At 40.5% G+C, this 17,871-nt stretch overlaps 1 protein-coding gene across 1 annotated transcript in view; it reads left to right on the top strand.

The window, feature by feature from the left end:
• Positions 1 to 13,949: 13,949 nt before the first annotated feature.
• The window catches only part of LOC135481900 (complement C3-like), a 36,317-nt gene continuing 32,395 nt past the window's right edge, over positions 13,950 to 17,871 (top strand). The window contains 1 exon segment of the mRNA XM_064761674.1: positions 13,950 to 14,098. Coding sequence (XP_064617744.1) covers positions 14,031 to 14,098 — 68 coding nt within the window. The 5' untranslated portion in view covers positions 13,950 to 14,030.

Genomic DNA, 17,871 nt, shown 5'->3' with positions numbered 1-17,871 from the left:
GTCACTCTGACACCATGTAAGGTACAGACGCAGGCCACAGCTATCTGTCATGTTCGGTAATCATGATTATCTCTCGTTGCAACCCACGTCCCGCGAGACGAGGCTTTACACTGGGAGTATCGCACCCTGGTGTATGAACATACATTACAGGGAGTATCGGTATTAGTGTACATGTTGCCGGTGTAAGAAATGAAGGTGACCAAACACTCCTTCATCGTTAAAACAATAAATTTCTATATTGATGTGGAAGAACACAGTTCTTTCTTGATATGTGATGGAAGCAGTGCCGTGGATAACATGGTGAGTAGGTGGAGGGACGGGGCATATATGGCATTGCTTTCATCACTTTCCACTGCGTACACAGTTGGATATACTTAAAAGACCTCGATAAGATGTCGATCATGTCGATATGGCAACGTGTAATATATCACATAAGACTTACATAGGAGAGAGCAGAGCCAGATCAGCGGCAGCAACATGGTAGTTGGCAAATAAACTGACGGCCAAAAGAAACTTTACAACTCCGTGAGATAAATTTAACCAGCCTTTTCAGCAAATTAATACCAAATTATTGTAAGAAAACATTGTACGAAGCATATTCCCATGTGCGACAAGCGTCATATTCGCCCACACGAATTGGTTTTGAGACAACGAAGAAAGTTGAAAAATCACGTGACCCATGGATGGCTGCAACTGCACATGTAGTAAGTGTCCAGTGTGCTGGACTTGCACACTGACTAAAAACCACCAAAGTAACGCCTCGACTGACTATAGAACAATGCGAGAGGGCCCTGGGTATGGTACCCATGGGAGCCACCCATGCCCACACTGCAAGGACCTTCGGCTGCTCTCGTGTAACTGTGTCAAACTTGATGCAACGTTACAGACAGACAGACAGGGCAGACATCGGACACGCCAAGAACAGGCAGGCCTAGGGTCAGTACGCCCAGAAAAGACGGGTACCTGTGCACCTTACACCTGAGGAGCCGCTTCCTGACAGTGACGTCAAACAATACCTTTGGTCACCGGGTCAGTCGGGAGACCGTGTCCAGGAGACTCTTGGCTCACGGAATTAGGGCCTATAGACCATTCAGAGGGCAGTTGTTGACAGCCTCACATCGTCAAAGAGGCTGCGATGGGCTCCAATTGTACGTCGTTGGCAGCGACGTGATTGGCAACGTGTTGTTCTCACTGATGAAAGCCACTTTTGCCTGCTCCGAGCCGGTGGCAAACAGCGAGTTTACCGTCGAAAAGGCGAACGAACGGCTGCATCATACGTCCAGGAGGTGGCGGCAGCGTGATGGTGTGGGGTGGGATTTGTGGAGAACAACGGACACAACTGGTCATCATCTACGGGAACCTAACAGCTCAACGTTACGTGGATGAAATTCTACGTCCTGTTGTCTTGCCACTCCTTCATCAGCAGCCACGTGGTGTCCTGTACCAGCATGACAACACCAGACCCCATACACCTCGAGTTGTGCAGAACTTCCTGCACGTTCCCCAGATATGTCCCCCATAGAACACCTTTGGGATACCATGGGTCGTCGACTAAGGCAACGGCCACACCTTGCAGCCAACCGACAAGAACTGGCGTTTGCTCTCCAAGATGAATGGCAACGAATCCCACGTCATCTCATCAGACGACTAACTTTTTCTATGCATCGGAGATTTTTTACTTGCATTGAAGCAAGGAGTGGCCACACGCGATATTGATTGTTTTTGATATTGACTGATTTTAAAAATAATTGACTTTTTTGTATACTCCTTGTTAACCTAGATGGAATGGCTATTTTCCTACCCCTGCTATGTTTGTTCACTTGCAAAATGATTTGAGTGCTGCTTTGTCCGTTCTTACTCAAGACTTTCAATATTTAAAGTCAATGGTCTTCAATATATTAAACTTCAGTCATCCTGTTTTTGCCTTGGCAAATAAATTGATTTGAACTCAGTGTAAAGTTTCTTTTGGCCGTCAGTTTAGTAACACATAACAGGTAAAATACGACTCTTGTCAATTTACCTCTGTTAAGGATAAATTCTAATCGTTCATGCCAGTGGTAAAATAGTGGCAACTTGCACGCCCCTTAGCAGAATTATACGCAAGACTACCATGGAAAGTATCTTAAACCCTCATTAAATATTTTTTAAAACTTTTTTCAACCCACTGAAAAGATTAGGTCTTGACACAGTTTCAGCAAGGTGACGTTATCAAAGTAAGGTGACGTCATGTTAACACTAGCTCTCTAACGTTGAAGGTATTTTCCGTATAATATTGTGACGAAACTAATGAATAATCTCTTATTCATATCAGATTGAATGGTGCAACCTGAAAAAATCTGGTACATTGGAAGTGTTATTGTGATTACTTGACAGTACTGAGTATTTCACATGAAATACATGATCTGTATAAGAGCAACAACGACAACGTAAAAATGACGCAACATACTAATAAATAACTGTCGTCTTCGGCTTACCCGCACCTCTGCTGTTAGGTTCTAAAACAATGACAAATTACTGCGTGAATATTCAGAGGAACTCTCGTATCGCCTGATCGAGTCTTGAGACAAGCAATCACCACTATCAAACATGAGAACTAGAGATTTTTTGGACCTTGAACTGTGAGTCTTCCTACGTGTCTTATGAATGTCTAACATTTTATTGTTAACGAAAATTAAATGTAAGAAGAGTTTCGCGGGGTTATTTGTGATAAAGGCAATAGATAACAGTGTAGAGGAAGGGCTATTTCCCTTTCATGGAATACCATGCTTGTTTACTTAGTTTCCCTTTTTAAAGTTTAAATGCGTTTGGTGACTAAGTAATGTGGTTAGAAACGTTGTGTAACTAAGGTTAGTGGTATGGCTCGAAGCTGAAGTGACCTGGTTCAACGTGTTTCACAATTTTAAAACCTGTTATCATTAAGTTGTACATGTGAGACAGGGGTTGTGCCAGCTATAGAGAATAGGAATAGCATTGAAAGCCGCTTCCTTTGACCAGGTCTCCACATAAGGTACCATGCTTGCCTGGGCGAACTGATTGGGGATACCCTCAAACTGCAACATCCCACCACCCAGCACACCTTCCTCAATGGCTAAGTAGAAGTAGGGACATATGTAGAGAGGAATGCCATGATTTCTTCTTATGTTGCCTTATGTTTGAATACTTGTTGTTACGGTATTGAAAGCAGCAACAGAAAACAGACTCAGTGACTCAATATTACAATGTAAACAATGGCTTTATATATAGATAGATAGATAGATAGATAGATAGAGCTTTATTTCAGACTGAATTGTCCATATAAAAAAAAAGATAAACACACACACACACACACACAAAAAAAAAAAAAGTTATATACACATAACATTGGCGACATATACCGACTTCACATCAGTATAGTAAAACTGACCACCTCTCCTGAATCCGAGATGTTATACTGGCGTCACTATTCAGGAGTTTTATTACGATGGAATTGTCAGTAAACATAAGTCTCCGTCTGAAACAATACACTGACCTGCGCAGTAATTCACCAAAGGACGGTACACCATTAATGCAGAACATAAAACTGGCACTACAATCGCGCCTGAAACACATTAACCATCTAAATGCATTATTGTAAGTGACCCGTAATGAGCTTATAACCTTTTTCAGAAAAGTACACCAAAGCTGACAACAGTATATATTGCAACAAAAACTACGAAAAAGTTGTACTTTAACAAGCTGAGTACAAGAACTAAACTTACGTATCAACATGTTGGCTCTAATACAGAGCTTTCTTTTCTGAGACAGAATGTCCGCATCATCAGACAAATTGTCAGTAATAATGTGCCCAAGGTAAGTATACGATTGGACATAAGATAACAATCTTTCATTAAGGTACAAAGGCGGGTGATTGAAATCTTTATACGTTTTAGGTTTAATAACCAAACACACAGTCTTACGGGTATTAAAAATTATGTCATGGGAAAGAGCATACTCTTCACATACTTTAAAGAGAGCTTGCATTGCTTTTGCAGACGGGCAGATTATACACATATCATCGGCGTAGATAAGGTGATTGATAAATATACCTCCAACATTACATCCAACACAACTATCGGACAGAACAACGTCCAGTTCATGGAGGTATAGGTTAAACAGAGTAGGTGATAAAATCCCCCCTTGCCTAACTCCGTTTATGATACGGAAAGGGCTCGATATGGACGATCCCCATTTAATACTGAACTCTTGGGTATTAAACCATACTTCGAGAAACTTTTTTTTTTTTTTTTTTTTTTTTTGATTGGTGTTTTACGCCGTACTCAAGAATATTTCACTTATACGACGGCGGCCAGCATTATGGTGGGTGGAAACCGGGCAGAGCCCGGCGGAAACCCACGACCATCCGCAGGTTGCTGGCAGACCTTCCCACGTACGGCCGGAGAGGAAGCCAGCATGAGCTGGTCTTGAACTCACAGCGACCGCATTGGTGAGAGGCTTCTGGGTCACTACGCTGCGCTAGCGCGCTAACCGACTGAGCCACGGAGGCCCCTCGAGAAACTTTATAATACATGGAGGTACATTACGATCAATCAGTTTTTGCAGTAAGCACCAGTGATTTACGCGATCGAAAGCCTTACTGGCATCAAGGAAACAAACAAAAACAGGGCTGCCATTAGAGCAATAGTAGTTGATAGCTTCTTTTAACACAAAAATGCATTGATCGGTGGATCTATTAGCTTTAAAACCAAACTGAAAATCTGAGGTGTCGAAGAAGTTAAGACATTTTTCTAAAATAAGGCCTTCGATAAGTTTCGAGATAGTAGTAGCGACAGCAATAGGTCGATAATTGTCGGAGGAAGTTATATTTCCAGGCTTACTCTTAATTACTGGCGAAATGTAAACATCAGTAAGTTCCTTGGGGAGACAAGAATGCGCCATAAGTGCATTAATACAAAGTGTGAGATGATGTGCAACTTCAGGACCACCATACTTTAGGTGCTCAGAGCTCAAACTGTCAGGCCCACTACATTTACCCAGTTTTAAAGTCTTAATTTTATCAGACACCTCTTCCACAGTAGTAAATCTATGGAATGGAGCATCATTACATTCAGTCAAATACTCAAGTACTTTATCCTTAGCTCTGGTATTTCTGACTGAGTTAAGAATAGATTCATATTTATCTTTCCACAGAGATGCTATGTTGGCTTCACCATGAGTGTCATCAATACTGATAGGGAGAGACATATTCTTAGCATTGGTGTTATTCACCTCTTTCCAGAATTCCTCCGAGTTGCATTGGAAGAGAGTTTGGGCCATTTTGTCGGCTCGAATTGATGACTCATTTTTCCTACAGGCCCTAACAGCATACTTAAATTTACGCCGAGTCATTTGCATGTAATTACAGATTTCACCACTTCGAGGGCTGCCATGCTCTTTCCAAAGAAGGAAAGCTACACGTGCATGAGCATGAAGGTCACTAACTAGATCATTCCAACCAGGAATATTGTATCGAGTAGAAGACTTATTTTTTGCAACGGTTTCATAACCAGCTTGACGCAGAGCGGTGACAATACTGTGATAATACTGAGATAACTCTTCAGAATGTGTTTTACATTTAGGTTGCATGCAATTCAGAGCCTCAGATGGAATTGTTATAGATCTCATTTTGAGTTTAGTCACAGAAGTATACCTAGCAATATCATTTCCATTAAGATTACTCCAATCAATGAACAGGCGAGTTGAACTGGAGCTGGAAGTAGAGAGGCGGGGTAAATTTTGCCAAGAAATGTTAATAGACAGTGGTTTATGGTCAGAAGTAACATAATCATACAACACATTAATATTGTTTACAGAGTCACTAACATGCTGGGAACAGAGGCAGTGATCTAACCACAAGGTGGTCAGGTGGGCATCACTGACATAAGTAAACGTAGAGTGCGGGAGAAGATTTAAGTCATAATTATATAGTCCTGAGTCAGTACAGAAATCTTTCAGCTCTTTTCCAAATGAAGCATTTGGGTCTGCATTCCAGTCTCCCATGACCACAACGTTGGGAATGTCAGATTCTTCAATAATAGACTTTATATTATCTGTACAATCCGTAGGCATGTATATATTAATTATCAATAGTTTACTTGAGTCAGACTCTAAACGAAGGCCAAGCAGCCTATTGTCATGGAAGTCAACAATACTAGCCAAGCTTCCCAGCGACTTTTTCCAGAGGACAGCAATACCACCAAAGGGACGCCCAGGAGTTAGAAGGGTTTCGTCAATGGACGAGACACCATAGCCACAAAAGTCATTGTGTATGGCATTCAGTAAATCATGTTCCGAGTTTCTGAGCCAAGTTTCTTGAAGAACACCTACAACACTAAGGTCACATAGTTGTTTAACTTCCTGTATAGAGGTCTTAAGTGACCTACAGTTGAAAGAGGTTACAGTTAATGACATGTTGAAAGTTAAGTTGAGATAAGGCACAAGCAGAAATAAATAAATACCATAACTGGGACGCAAAAAAATACATTCACTAACAGTCATTCTGTAACATCACATGGTCACGTGCATATCGCTGTGTAGAACCGTTGGTGGTGTAATGGTCACCTTCCCTAAATCTTCGCTTGGACCATGTTGCATCCGAGTCGCGGCGGTTATAGAATTTTCGAACCAGTACTTCATCGGGCCAAAAGCTAGAACGTAATAACATATTCGAAACTTTACCCGTTACTCGTATCCAAAACGATGCATATGTGTCATATTTAGTATCCAGCCTCTTACATTCAACGTTAACACCTGAGTTATCCTTAACAAATTGGATTACGTCATTAGAAGTGGTTGTTGGCTCCAATCTGGTAATAAAGATCCACAGGGGGATAGGTTCGCAAACCTCGCAATTCATGTTTTTTGTTTGGTCGGGGTTTGTTTCTAATCACTGTTGTGAAATCGTTTCCAGCATACTCCAGAGTTGTAAGGCTAGGATGTGATCCTTCAGTTGATAGCACAGCAGCGTAAGATTTATCCATTGATTGGTCTACACAGGAAGCCTCATTTGGAGCAGTGTTGTTAGTTATATCTGACAAAGGGACTGCTTTGCTTTTATTAGCAAACGGACTGTCACCAACAACATTGCACTCGTAATATAAAATATATATATATATACCTATATAAAATGAGACGTACAGTTTTACAGACAGTTCAACAACAACAACAACATAAAAAACATACACATCAGTATTACCGGTCTTTAAAAGTTTCCAGTTCACCTTTGCATCCCAAGGAACGTATTCCAGGAGATCCAACGTAAAGACCATGGGATAAACACACAATTCACACAAGTCACAAACTGTCCTAGTCAGGTACTTCGCTAGGTTAGCAAACACAGTACACAGGTTACACAGAACTGGAACAGTCAAGCCTTTGAATGACGTCACACCCGCAGAGCACAACACAGGGTAAATACAGGCATGGAGGTATAATCCACTTTAGATCAGTCACAGCTCCCGCAGAAGCTCACAAACGAGCCGTTCAGAGACGTAGAGTAATGTCACCTTGTGGCAGAATGAACGTCCTTTGCAAAACTGAAAACTTCAGTTTAGAGTCCTTGACGACCTTGTCGGTCAGGTGAGGTCAGCGTGTTAAACAAATTACACAGTCAACACTGTATAATCATAATAAAGATCCGAACACCAATAAACGTGACTTCCGCAGAAATTCACATAAACCAGACATCAGTACTACTGTGGTACACAAACGGTGCCGGCATAAAAATCTGTCCTCCCAAATGAAACTGGCATCACCAGCTCATATCAAAATAATGGACTCGATACGAGAGCGTCGCACACTCTCCTGGCTCCCAGTGGATGCAGCAAAAATACCTCCTCTCTGCACAGAAAACACGGCTTATATACGTGCCAGGTGGATTCAACTATTTTTAAACACAGAATTAACAGCCAATGAACAGCCAGTTAAATAAACAAAGCCTTGAACAAGGTGCTTTCCACCAGGTCCGCGCTGTACATATATAACAGGGACTGTTATGCTTATAACATATAACACAAAGGTCCGCAGACTAACAGTACATGAAAACGTTAAATAGTCATACATAACATTGTCTTTACCTTAATTTAATAAATTTCAATATTGTTTTGTTAACCTGTGTTTTTGGAGAGTTGGCCGTCTAGCATTTTGGCTGATTCGCGACACTTGGTGTCCTAACTTACGAACCTGGGTGGGCCAAGGAAGACAACATTAGTTGCCTCCCGTTACATTTTGCTGCTGTGACCAGGATCCCAAGATGACGTCGGGAATGATCCGAGTTTCTGTTGTGCATGAATCAGAGAGCGACTCTCCAGAGATTGGCTCCCTACAAGAGTATAGAGAGGGTGTTAGGTTAAAGAAGACGGTTAAGGGCAGACGTAGAAACAGGGAAGGAAGATCACAAGAAACGTGTCAAAAGTATGTGGACAGTGGAGTAAGGTTACCTGGGATAAATACTAGCCTGGCGTTTGATAAGAGGTTAGAGGGGGTAATTCATGGTTTAATGGCAAAACGACGTGACACGGGAATTAGGCATGAGGTCCTCAAGTCAGAGGATAGTCAGTTAGGGGTAAGTTGACTCCTAAGATTAGTACACACCACCCTAGCTTACAACTTCCTCGTTCCTTCTATAAACTGCAGTGATGGGAAAAGGCGCCTGATAAATTTGACTGTCTGTCTGTGGCATGGAAGGATTACATTATCCATTTTGAGCAGGTTCCCAAGGAAAGGGAAATGGCCCATCGATATGCATTTAGGTCACGAGTGCGGTCTGCCTCATGGTCACCTAGTGATTTTGGCTATGCTTTGCGTCGGTTAGGTTGTTTAGCATTCCCTAGTATGCCACTGGAGTATAGAGAGGTTAATATCTTAAAGCATTATATTATGGGTGTTGGAAGTACGGAAATGAAAGAACACATTATGTTTAATCACCCACAGACCCTTGAAGCTACTATCGCTCATGCTGCTGAGTATGAAACTGTGAAAGGGCTGAATAAGCCTGTGCACAAACAACAGTTTTGCGAAGAAACCGGCGGGGATATGTCAGAGCTGTGAGAATTGCTGATGATGCGTGACAAAGAGCGTTATGTTTGTCACAAAAAGAGTCATCTGCCCTACGACTGTTCCCTCAAGGAGGCATCGGTGAATAAACTGCTCGACAATAGGGTCACACCTTTAAACTAGACCGGGCTGTGTCTGAGACCAAGGATACAGCCCCTTCCTCCTCTTCTAATAGGCCACACTGCAGCGTTGGCGCAGTAATGGAATCTTGTCTCTTTGACAATGTGGAAATCGCTGGTAACACTGTGGAGATGTTGATTAGATACAGGATCTGTCACAAGTTTGATTTTGTCCACGGTCTATGATCACTTGGGGGTGGAAAAGCCATTGTTAGAAAAGACAGATGTGGTGGTAACCAATGCTGATGGAAGAGCTTTAATGATATTGGGCAAAGTTCAGGTAGAATTCAGTATAGATGGTCAAGTATTTGTACATGAATTTGTCGTAGCTGCCCTAGACTTGCCCGGAATACTGGGGATAAACTTTCTTCAGGTAGGGCTGGGCTCTCTCGTCAACGACATAGGAAATGCAAAAGGGTAGACTGTGAAGATTGTTACGGGTTTATTCAGTCTGGTGATGGTGCTGATAAGTTACCTTTTAAGTATGAGGCAGATGTCTGTCACGTTTCTGTAGTTTCACAAACTGACGGCAAAGCGGTGGACGATGCTATTAACTAAGCTGCTGATTGGATCAAGAACTGGTCAGTGGAAGAGTTATGTAAGTTGCAGGAGAACTAGTGTTGGACAATGTTGACCTATTTGATTTGTAGTGTGGACAGGACACTCAACTTACCTCAACAGCATTCAACTTGCTGTTGAGTTAACAAAAGTTGAACGATGTTGGATGGCCTGAACAGGGCTTTACAGCACCAACTGAAATTGAGGTGACATCTGCGACAAAAGACGGCCTCCACTGGGTAAGCACCGAAACCAAAGGCGGTTGTCATTGTTTGACAACAGTCATCCGTTTCATGAAATCGACCAAAGTTGGACGAATTTTTCTAAATAATAAAATTCACCATAATTAATACGTATGCTACGCGCATGTAGACCTATAGACCTGTAAAACTATGTATTTCAATAATATATTAGCGATATTAGTGTGATCTTATACGAAGCTCTTAAGATGTTATCCAATACACATGGACGAACTACATATAGCTTCGTATTATCGTTTATGTTGGCATAAAGGTACGCAATAAGTCAACTTACGTTAGCCTGAAAGAATGCTGCAAATTTCTGTGCTTATATACTCAGTAGCCTTCAAACACGTTCACCAGCAAAGCTTGATCTATTGAGAGAATCAAAAGGAAAACGATATTTCTCAACACGGTACTTTCTCTGAACAAATAGTGCAGGCCCCAAAAAATCCCCAACAATGTACTATGTACCTCTTTAATTAAATAATTTTGTGCACATACATGAAGCAACTCATTAAGAAGCTTAAATTAATATTTTCTCAAATTATTGCAAATAAAAAATTTGCTTGAAAAAACAAATCCAGTAGCTCGTAAAATTTAATCCGCTGAACTGAAAGTGTGAAAATGTTTATATTTAGTTGTTTTAAATAGTTGCGACAAAGGGCGCTTTGCTCGCAGCACCCAATTTTTAGATGTAATCTTGCGAAATTAGTACGTCACTTGAACACCCGGTTCGCATCACTTGAACACTGGGTACATCACTTGAATACTTGTGATCCGCTAGCAAACTGGTAGGGTACGAAGGATGGATGAACCTCGACAAACAGTGGAGCAACTGTGCAATCTACTGTATGACATAATCTGTGATACCGTCGTTGAATGTTACGCGGCTTGTAAATCAACTGAATTTACATCTGTGGTGGTCCGTAAATGATACAGACCTGTCCACAACACTGTGAAATGGCCCTTCGGCTACACGTAACTAAATTGTTGTCAACGATCTTAAAATGATGTCTTACGCAGTAAGGCTGTGTTACCATATGTCACTTCGTGGAGTCAATGGGTGAATCTACGTCACATCTTAGGCCGCGCAATCGGATAGCAACCTGTTTGATTGGATAAAATACTCAAGATGTCTGTCTCGATTTACACCAGCCGTTTTGGCAGGGTTGTCATTTGGTTCTACATGCTATTCGCTGAAATCACAGTAAAATGATAAAGTATGATACTTTTTAGAAAATTTTAGTTTCCTGCTTTCGACTGAAATATGTTTTAGCCAGGTGCTGTCTTGGTCTTTACGAAACAAAAAATTGAAAACAATGGAATGTTATATGCCAGATATATCTGGTGAAAATAAGAAGTCTGCAGACTACGCAGGAATCACGGAAGAAGCATATAGAGTAAACATATGTAAGTCTCCTGCAAATGATAAAACGCACGTCGCTTTCAGTGTGCTATAGTCGTGGGAAAATATGTGAAAACAAGTAAATAGCGCTGAAATGAGAATACATATAGGCTACTTCTATATATCAGAGTGACTGTGGTTTAAGCGGATCGATTACCCGGCCATAATTGCACCAATTTACACTACTCTGCCAACCTGGACAATGATTTATATATTTATGTTCATGATTGTTGCTTTTCCTCTATACTAAAGATTTTTTCATTTATACGTTTTATGCATGAAGGAAACCAGAGCCCGGTGTAAATAACCAACATATGACTTACATACTAACTTTCCTACATATGTCAGCTACAGATAAAGAAGACAGGTGGTCTTCAACGAACATTGGATTGCATGTGCACACAGCCACACACAAATTCCCTGTCAAAGGCTGGGTTTGATCCCACACCTCCTATGTTCTGAATGAAAGACATGCGGTTTCAACCACTGAACGACGCGCTTTTTACAATGATTATGGTATATTTGCAGATACAATTGAATCAATTATCTTCAATATTATCTACAACTTATATATTATTTATTGCAACGCCGCTGTGTTTTTTCGTACCCTCTTTCTCTGGGCCGTCTTCGCCACACACCTGTGTGGGTAATAACTTATATACAGTGTATATACAGTGGAGGCTGATGACAACAAAGAAAAAATAAAGAGCTGTAATAGCCGACAATCTTCTTATAGCCCATATTACAATGAACTATTGGTATCAGTTAGCTGTCGACAGCGTCTTGCGCAGTAGCATCTTCGTCGAATACCAGTTGCCTCCCTTCTTCACCGCGCGCATAAATAAGCGTGGTTTCCTCTTACAGTTCCGGTTTTCTTCACTTATAAAAACGATCGAAATCTTCATGAGTGAAAACTTCTTGAGCAGTAGGTTAAACAAGAATCACAGAACTTAACCACTTATGTAACACCTCACAATAATCAAGAAATTAACAAATGTTTCAGTTATTGGCAGATAGGAGTAGACAGCTGCGTGAGAGAGGTGTGAAGGAAGCTATGAGTGTGAACAGTGAACTACCTCGCTAAGCACAAGAGGTGCATCGTTTACGGTTTAGGCTTTCACACACAAACGCACTACAGAAATCACACTGGCCTCACCCTGATCTCTTTGTTAGACCACGTTTTATACAGGTTTACAACTTTTCTTAGGAATATTCTTCACTGATTGTTGTAGGATACATATAGGCCTACATACTGTGTCTGTAACTGTGCACCCCATTCCCTACTGAAGGCACTTTTTGAAGAGTGTCACAATGTCAGAAATTGCTTAATATATATCCATCTGACCAGGCTTATTGTTTTGTACATGAGCACTACAACAAAATGTAATACTAATAAATATGCTACCAGATTTACATATTTATATATTGAAATTACAACGGTTAGACACACGTACACTCATCTATGGGCATGCACTTCGAATGCCATTTTTGTGATCATGTCTACTGTTTGTAAGTTCTTCCTCTGTAGAGTTTCTATATTGCCTCCACATTGTTCTTTTCCTACATAGACTTAAAAGATTATATCCGATGGTTAATTTGTTGACGAGGTAAGAGGACTATCTCATTATTAGCCATGCAGCTGACTTTGGGGTACAATAATGCACGCACGTTTCCATCAAGAAGCTACGTATTTGTATGGGTCCATTTAGTATCTTAAACAACATCGACTCTTTCCGGTAAATCCACCGTTTTATGGAACCATTACCGCATAAATTAATTCAACCCGAAGCCAGTGCTCTCAAAAAATAATCTGTTAATTTTAACAAAGTCTGTTGTCTGAGTGATCCTGGAATACAGTCTGCTATTACAAAAGATCATTTTGTTAAATATAACACACTTAATACATTAATTCAACACACAGAATATTATGTTGAATATGCCACAGTATTATATTATAACAGAATAATTTTAGCCTCACTCAGACATTAGACTTTCTGTTAAACTTAACACATTCATTTTTTTAGTGTAGTAGTCTTTTGTCAATTCCCATCTTCTTCATGGCGTTTTGTGGGCATAATAATAAATTACTCATGCATCGCGTGGGAACTTCACTGTTTCAACAGTGGGTCACAGTATGTGCCTGCTGTGTATTTGACAAGTAAAGGAAATATGAACAATCTTAAAGATAGCGCCAGCTAGCCTCAAGTGCTACAATCTCAACACACATGTATTAGAAAGCTCATGTCCCAACATTATCAAATAAATTATTATTTGTACACTGGTAAAAAATATTCATTTTTGTTTAGTTTCGATAAATTTTGTTGACATTTACGAGAAATGTAATTTAATATGTTTTTTTTTTTTTTTGCAACACCCGGGTTTTAATTTGAAACCTCGAGTTCGCTTTCTACGTCGTCAAAGGAAGCCGGATTAACGGGTAACACAATATACTCAGTGAAACTTGATCTTTGCTGCCTTGTATTAACGACATATGTCCGAGTAGCCAATCATGTCTCAGATCAACCCGACCTAGCCCGACTGGTTCAGATTACTGCTTCTCAAAACCCCAGGACAGTCCTAAATATTTGAAAGGATCGAGGCTAAGCTCCAAGACTCACTCCATAACCAAGCTCCGCAATGGCGTGGAAAGCTCTAGCCATTGCAATTTTTGTGATCCTCCTGGAAATCGTAAAAGGACAATCAAGGTAAGTTGATTCTAGTTTGCGTTTTTTTAAAATGCTCTTGACACATCGAAATTTCTCCGATCCGTTTTCGTGAGTGGCATATATACCGTTGTGTTTCATTGTATCACAGCATAGCAAGTAACAAAGTATATTGATTTATTTATATGATTGGCGTTTTACGCCGTACTCTACTCTAGAATATTTCACTTAGTCTATCCGTCGGCGGGAGGAAACCGAGCAGAGCCCGGGCAAAACCCACGGCCATGCGTGGTTGCTTCCAGACCTTACAATGTGCGACCGGAGAGGAAACCAGCATGAGCTGGAGTTGAACTCACACTGACCACATTGGTTAGACGTTCCTGGGTCACGAAAACCCCCGGTCAAACACCCATGCTCAGTGGTCTTGGTTTTCAAAGCCAACACGAAGATTTGGGAGGAAGGTTTGAGACTCCTGTTTTTGAAAGCAAACACGGCAAATTGGAAAGAAGCAGGACACGGAGTTCTCTTCAGTTCGCTAAAACTTTAAAATATGCATGGAAACTATAAATTATTTAGGAACTACGCAAATGATACAATAAAAATTCTTCAACTGACAATCAAAGGTGATTCAGAAATGTATCTGCTTTTCAGCGGTTACTTATTTCCATATGAATCATTATGTTATATAAAGCGTTTAATTACTAACCTCAAGTATTAATGTTGTAGTAATAAGTGACAAGTAAGGTAGCGCAGATCATAATTTCACATCAAATCTCCCTCGAAAATATTCTTAGAGCGTTTACGTTGTATACAAACAAGTCTTATGAAGCCTCATCAGCTCGAGTCAATTTTATAACAGATAACAGATGTTATATTTGACTCTGGTAACATGATCGGTGAAAAAGAATTAAGGGGCGTGATGATATCCTGCGTAATTCGCACAGGTCATTAACATACATGACGACATATAGGCCTAGGTCTGTATATGCTAAAACTGTGATTATTTGCTAAAATATCAAATATTAGTGAGTGAGTGAGTGCTTGGGGTTTAACGTTGTACTCAACAATTTTTCAGTCATATGACGACGAATATCAAATATTAAGACATACGTTCAACATTAGGCGAAATGTATTAGATGTAGAAAAATTAAAGTTAAACAGTTGTATTTTAGGCTACACGACCTTCCCATTATTTCCTAGCACGAAGAACGAGATATATATTATTCCATTTCATGGATAACAGAATTGACTCTGATATTTTTACTAAAACAAATGCATCTGGGTGGATGTTAAAAAAATGACTGCATCCGCAAACCCATTTTATCTTCATAGAAACACAATTAACGGTAATGTGATAAGCGTGGAGCTAACTGACACATGCCGGAACTGTTACGGGTAACTCGGGCAGGATCTGTTTACTCATTCCACGAACTCCTACCAAGGTCACCCCAGTTCCCTCTGGCTATCCTATTTAATTTATCAAAGGTTAATTGCTCAATCTCTGATTAAGTCAAACTGAGTCCGTCTAGGCTAAGTCACACTCCTCACAGCGCGGTCTCCACTCTCCATGTTCACTGCCTCGACTTAGCACGGGGAAACCTTGAACAATGCCAAGGTCAATACGTTCAAGGCTGTGAGAGATGTTAGATGTCTGTCTCACTTTTAGTTTCTCTTAATACTCAATAGCTATACACATTCCCCTTACTCCAATGTAAGCAAAAAACAAAAACAAAAAAAAAACAGTATCCTCTGTAAAGGTAAACACTGTTAATGCTGAGGCTGAACAATCCAATGTGTGTGAAAGACGACTGAAAGTGCGCTCGTTCTGGTGGTCGCATAGATGTCAAATACGGGACGGTACATGCACCGCCCAGGAGTATGCTATCACATTAGCCTATTTGTTTAGACTTAAATGAAGCAAATTCTAGGTGTGAAAGGGCAAAGCGATTGAGCTTTGTGTAATGCCGGCTTTGCAGCTGGGAATATATAGTTACAGTTGGAAATAGTTTGACATGTTCACGTACTGTTATTTATCTGTACAGTCGTTATTTTTCTCGGTTATACCAGATTTTGGGTGCGCTTATAAAATGACTGTATTTAATATGTTGCTATCAGCTTGTGTGACACGTTTGTCGTGGCCGCAAGGGTGAATGTGCCTGTATTTTGCTTACATCCTGTATGTGCACAAGTTACAGGTATAAAAATTGACTCTCATAACACATATTTATATTCTGCTCAATCTTTCGACGCACAGTTAACTGTGTAACGTACCTGGTTTTCCCCCAGACTGGTGTTAGCGGCTGGACATCCCTCTCTTAATATAGTGATCCTCATTCATTCGAGGATATATACATATTTACAACTGCAACCACGGCGGTCACAAATAAATTATGCCACAAAGAATATAGCATTTACGTTTAATCCTCTTAATAACTGGTCGTTTTTGTATATCTGGCCTTGTGTGGGGAATGGTTTGGAGGTGGAAGTTGGCCATGGACTTTATAGTAGTAACTCAGTTAACTCAGGAAGGCGGACAGCTTCGGCGGCCTAACGGTTAGAGCGAAGTCGGGAGACCTGGGATCAAATCCGTGTCGGGTCATAAAAAAGATGCTACTTGTTGCTGCCTCCACTCGGCGCTTAGCACTGAGAGGTTAGAGCAAGGCGGCATGAACTCGCCCTGCCACAAGAAGACAGAGTATAGGTGCACACACCTAACGACTCCTCGTCGTCATATGACTGAAAAATTGTTAAGTACTACGTAAAACCCCAAGCATACGTACATACAGAAAGGCGGATAGTTATGACCAACTAAGACTTGTCTTTGAATAAGTCAAATCAAAAACTTATGAATTCCTGAGTGTATATTAGGAAAATTAGGAAATTTATGGATACATTCAAGAGCGTCCTAAGTTTTCAGCACTTATACAATGATCACAGACAGCGAGTTCCTTCAAATTGTTTAGAATATGTTACCACAAACAAGCCCAAAGAAACTTTCTTTCTAGCCCAGTAACTGTCAGATTAAATTATCCTTATTTCCCCCCAGTGGAATCATAAATTGTGTTTGAGGGGAGGGAGTGAAGTAAAATGGCTTCTAGCCGTTACCACTACGTCATTAACACTGACTTGCTTACAGTAAACTTGGGGCAGCTAACGGAAAACTTTTACACTACCCCCTGAGTTTGGCACATAGGGCACTAGTTCACATGAACCATGCAAAACCATTACAGTCTCCCATCTGTACATTCTCCTTGATCAATGATTAACTTAAGCTTCAGTATATAGACAAATGATCGTGGTTACTGATCTACCACCAAAGCAAACACAGTTTTGAGGAATTACGACGAAGTGAATGTGAAGTGAAGGTGCATTAAGTCGATTAACTATACATTTTTTATTAGTGTACGGCAAAATTACCGAAGAAAAGAAAACTGAGTGAAGCAGAGAAATACATACTGTATCAAACGTTCGTATTAAATCTAACGAGAAGGCTCGTCTACATAGTACATGAACTTTATCGTGTTCGTGGCATGCCACGGATCTGGATCTTTATGTACGGTATAGGCTGTATCTAGTGATAATATATAACCAAATTCCGGTCATAGGCGGAGATCGTCAGCTCAAAAATAAGGAACAATAAATCGGTAATGAGATATAGCTTATAGGCAATATGGAGTCTTTTTCGGCTCAAGTATAATTCTGGTCTACTTGTATAAGCTGTGTTTAGCAAATTATTCATTCCTATCTTTGCACTGGCGTTTTGTGGAAACTGGTAACGTTCATGTATGTTACACATGCATTGCAAGAGACCAATG

This window comes from Liolophura sinensis, chromosome 1 (genome assembly GCF_032854445.1).
Source record: "Liolophura sinensis isolate JHLJ2023 chromosome 1, CUHK_Ljap_v2, whole genome shotgun sequence".
Lineage (NCBI taxonomy): Eukaryota > Metazoa > Mollusca > Polyplacophora > Chitonida > Chitonidae > Liolophura > Liolophura sinensis.
Note: the sequence above shows the minus strand (reverse complement) of the source record. Positions and strands in the feature narration are given on the sequence as shown.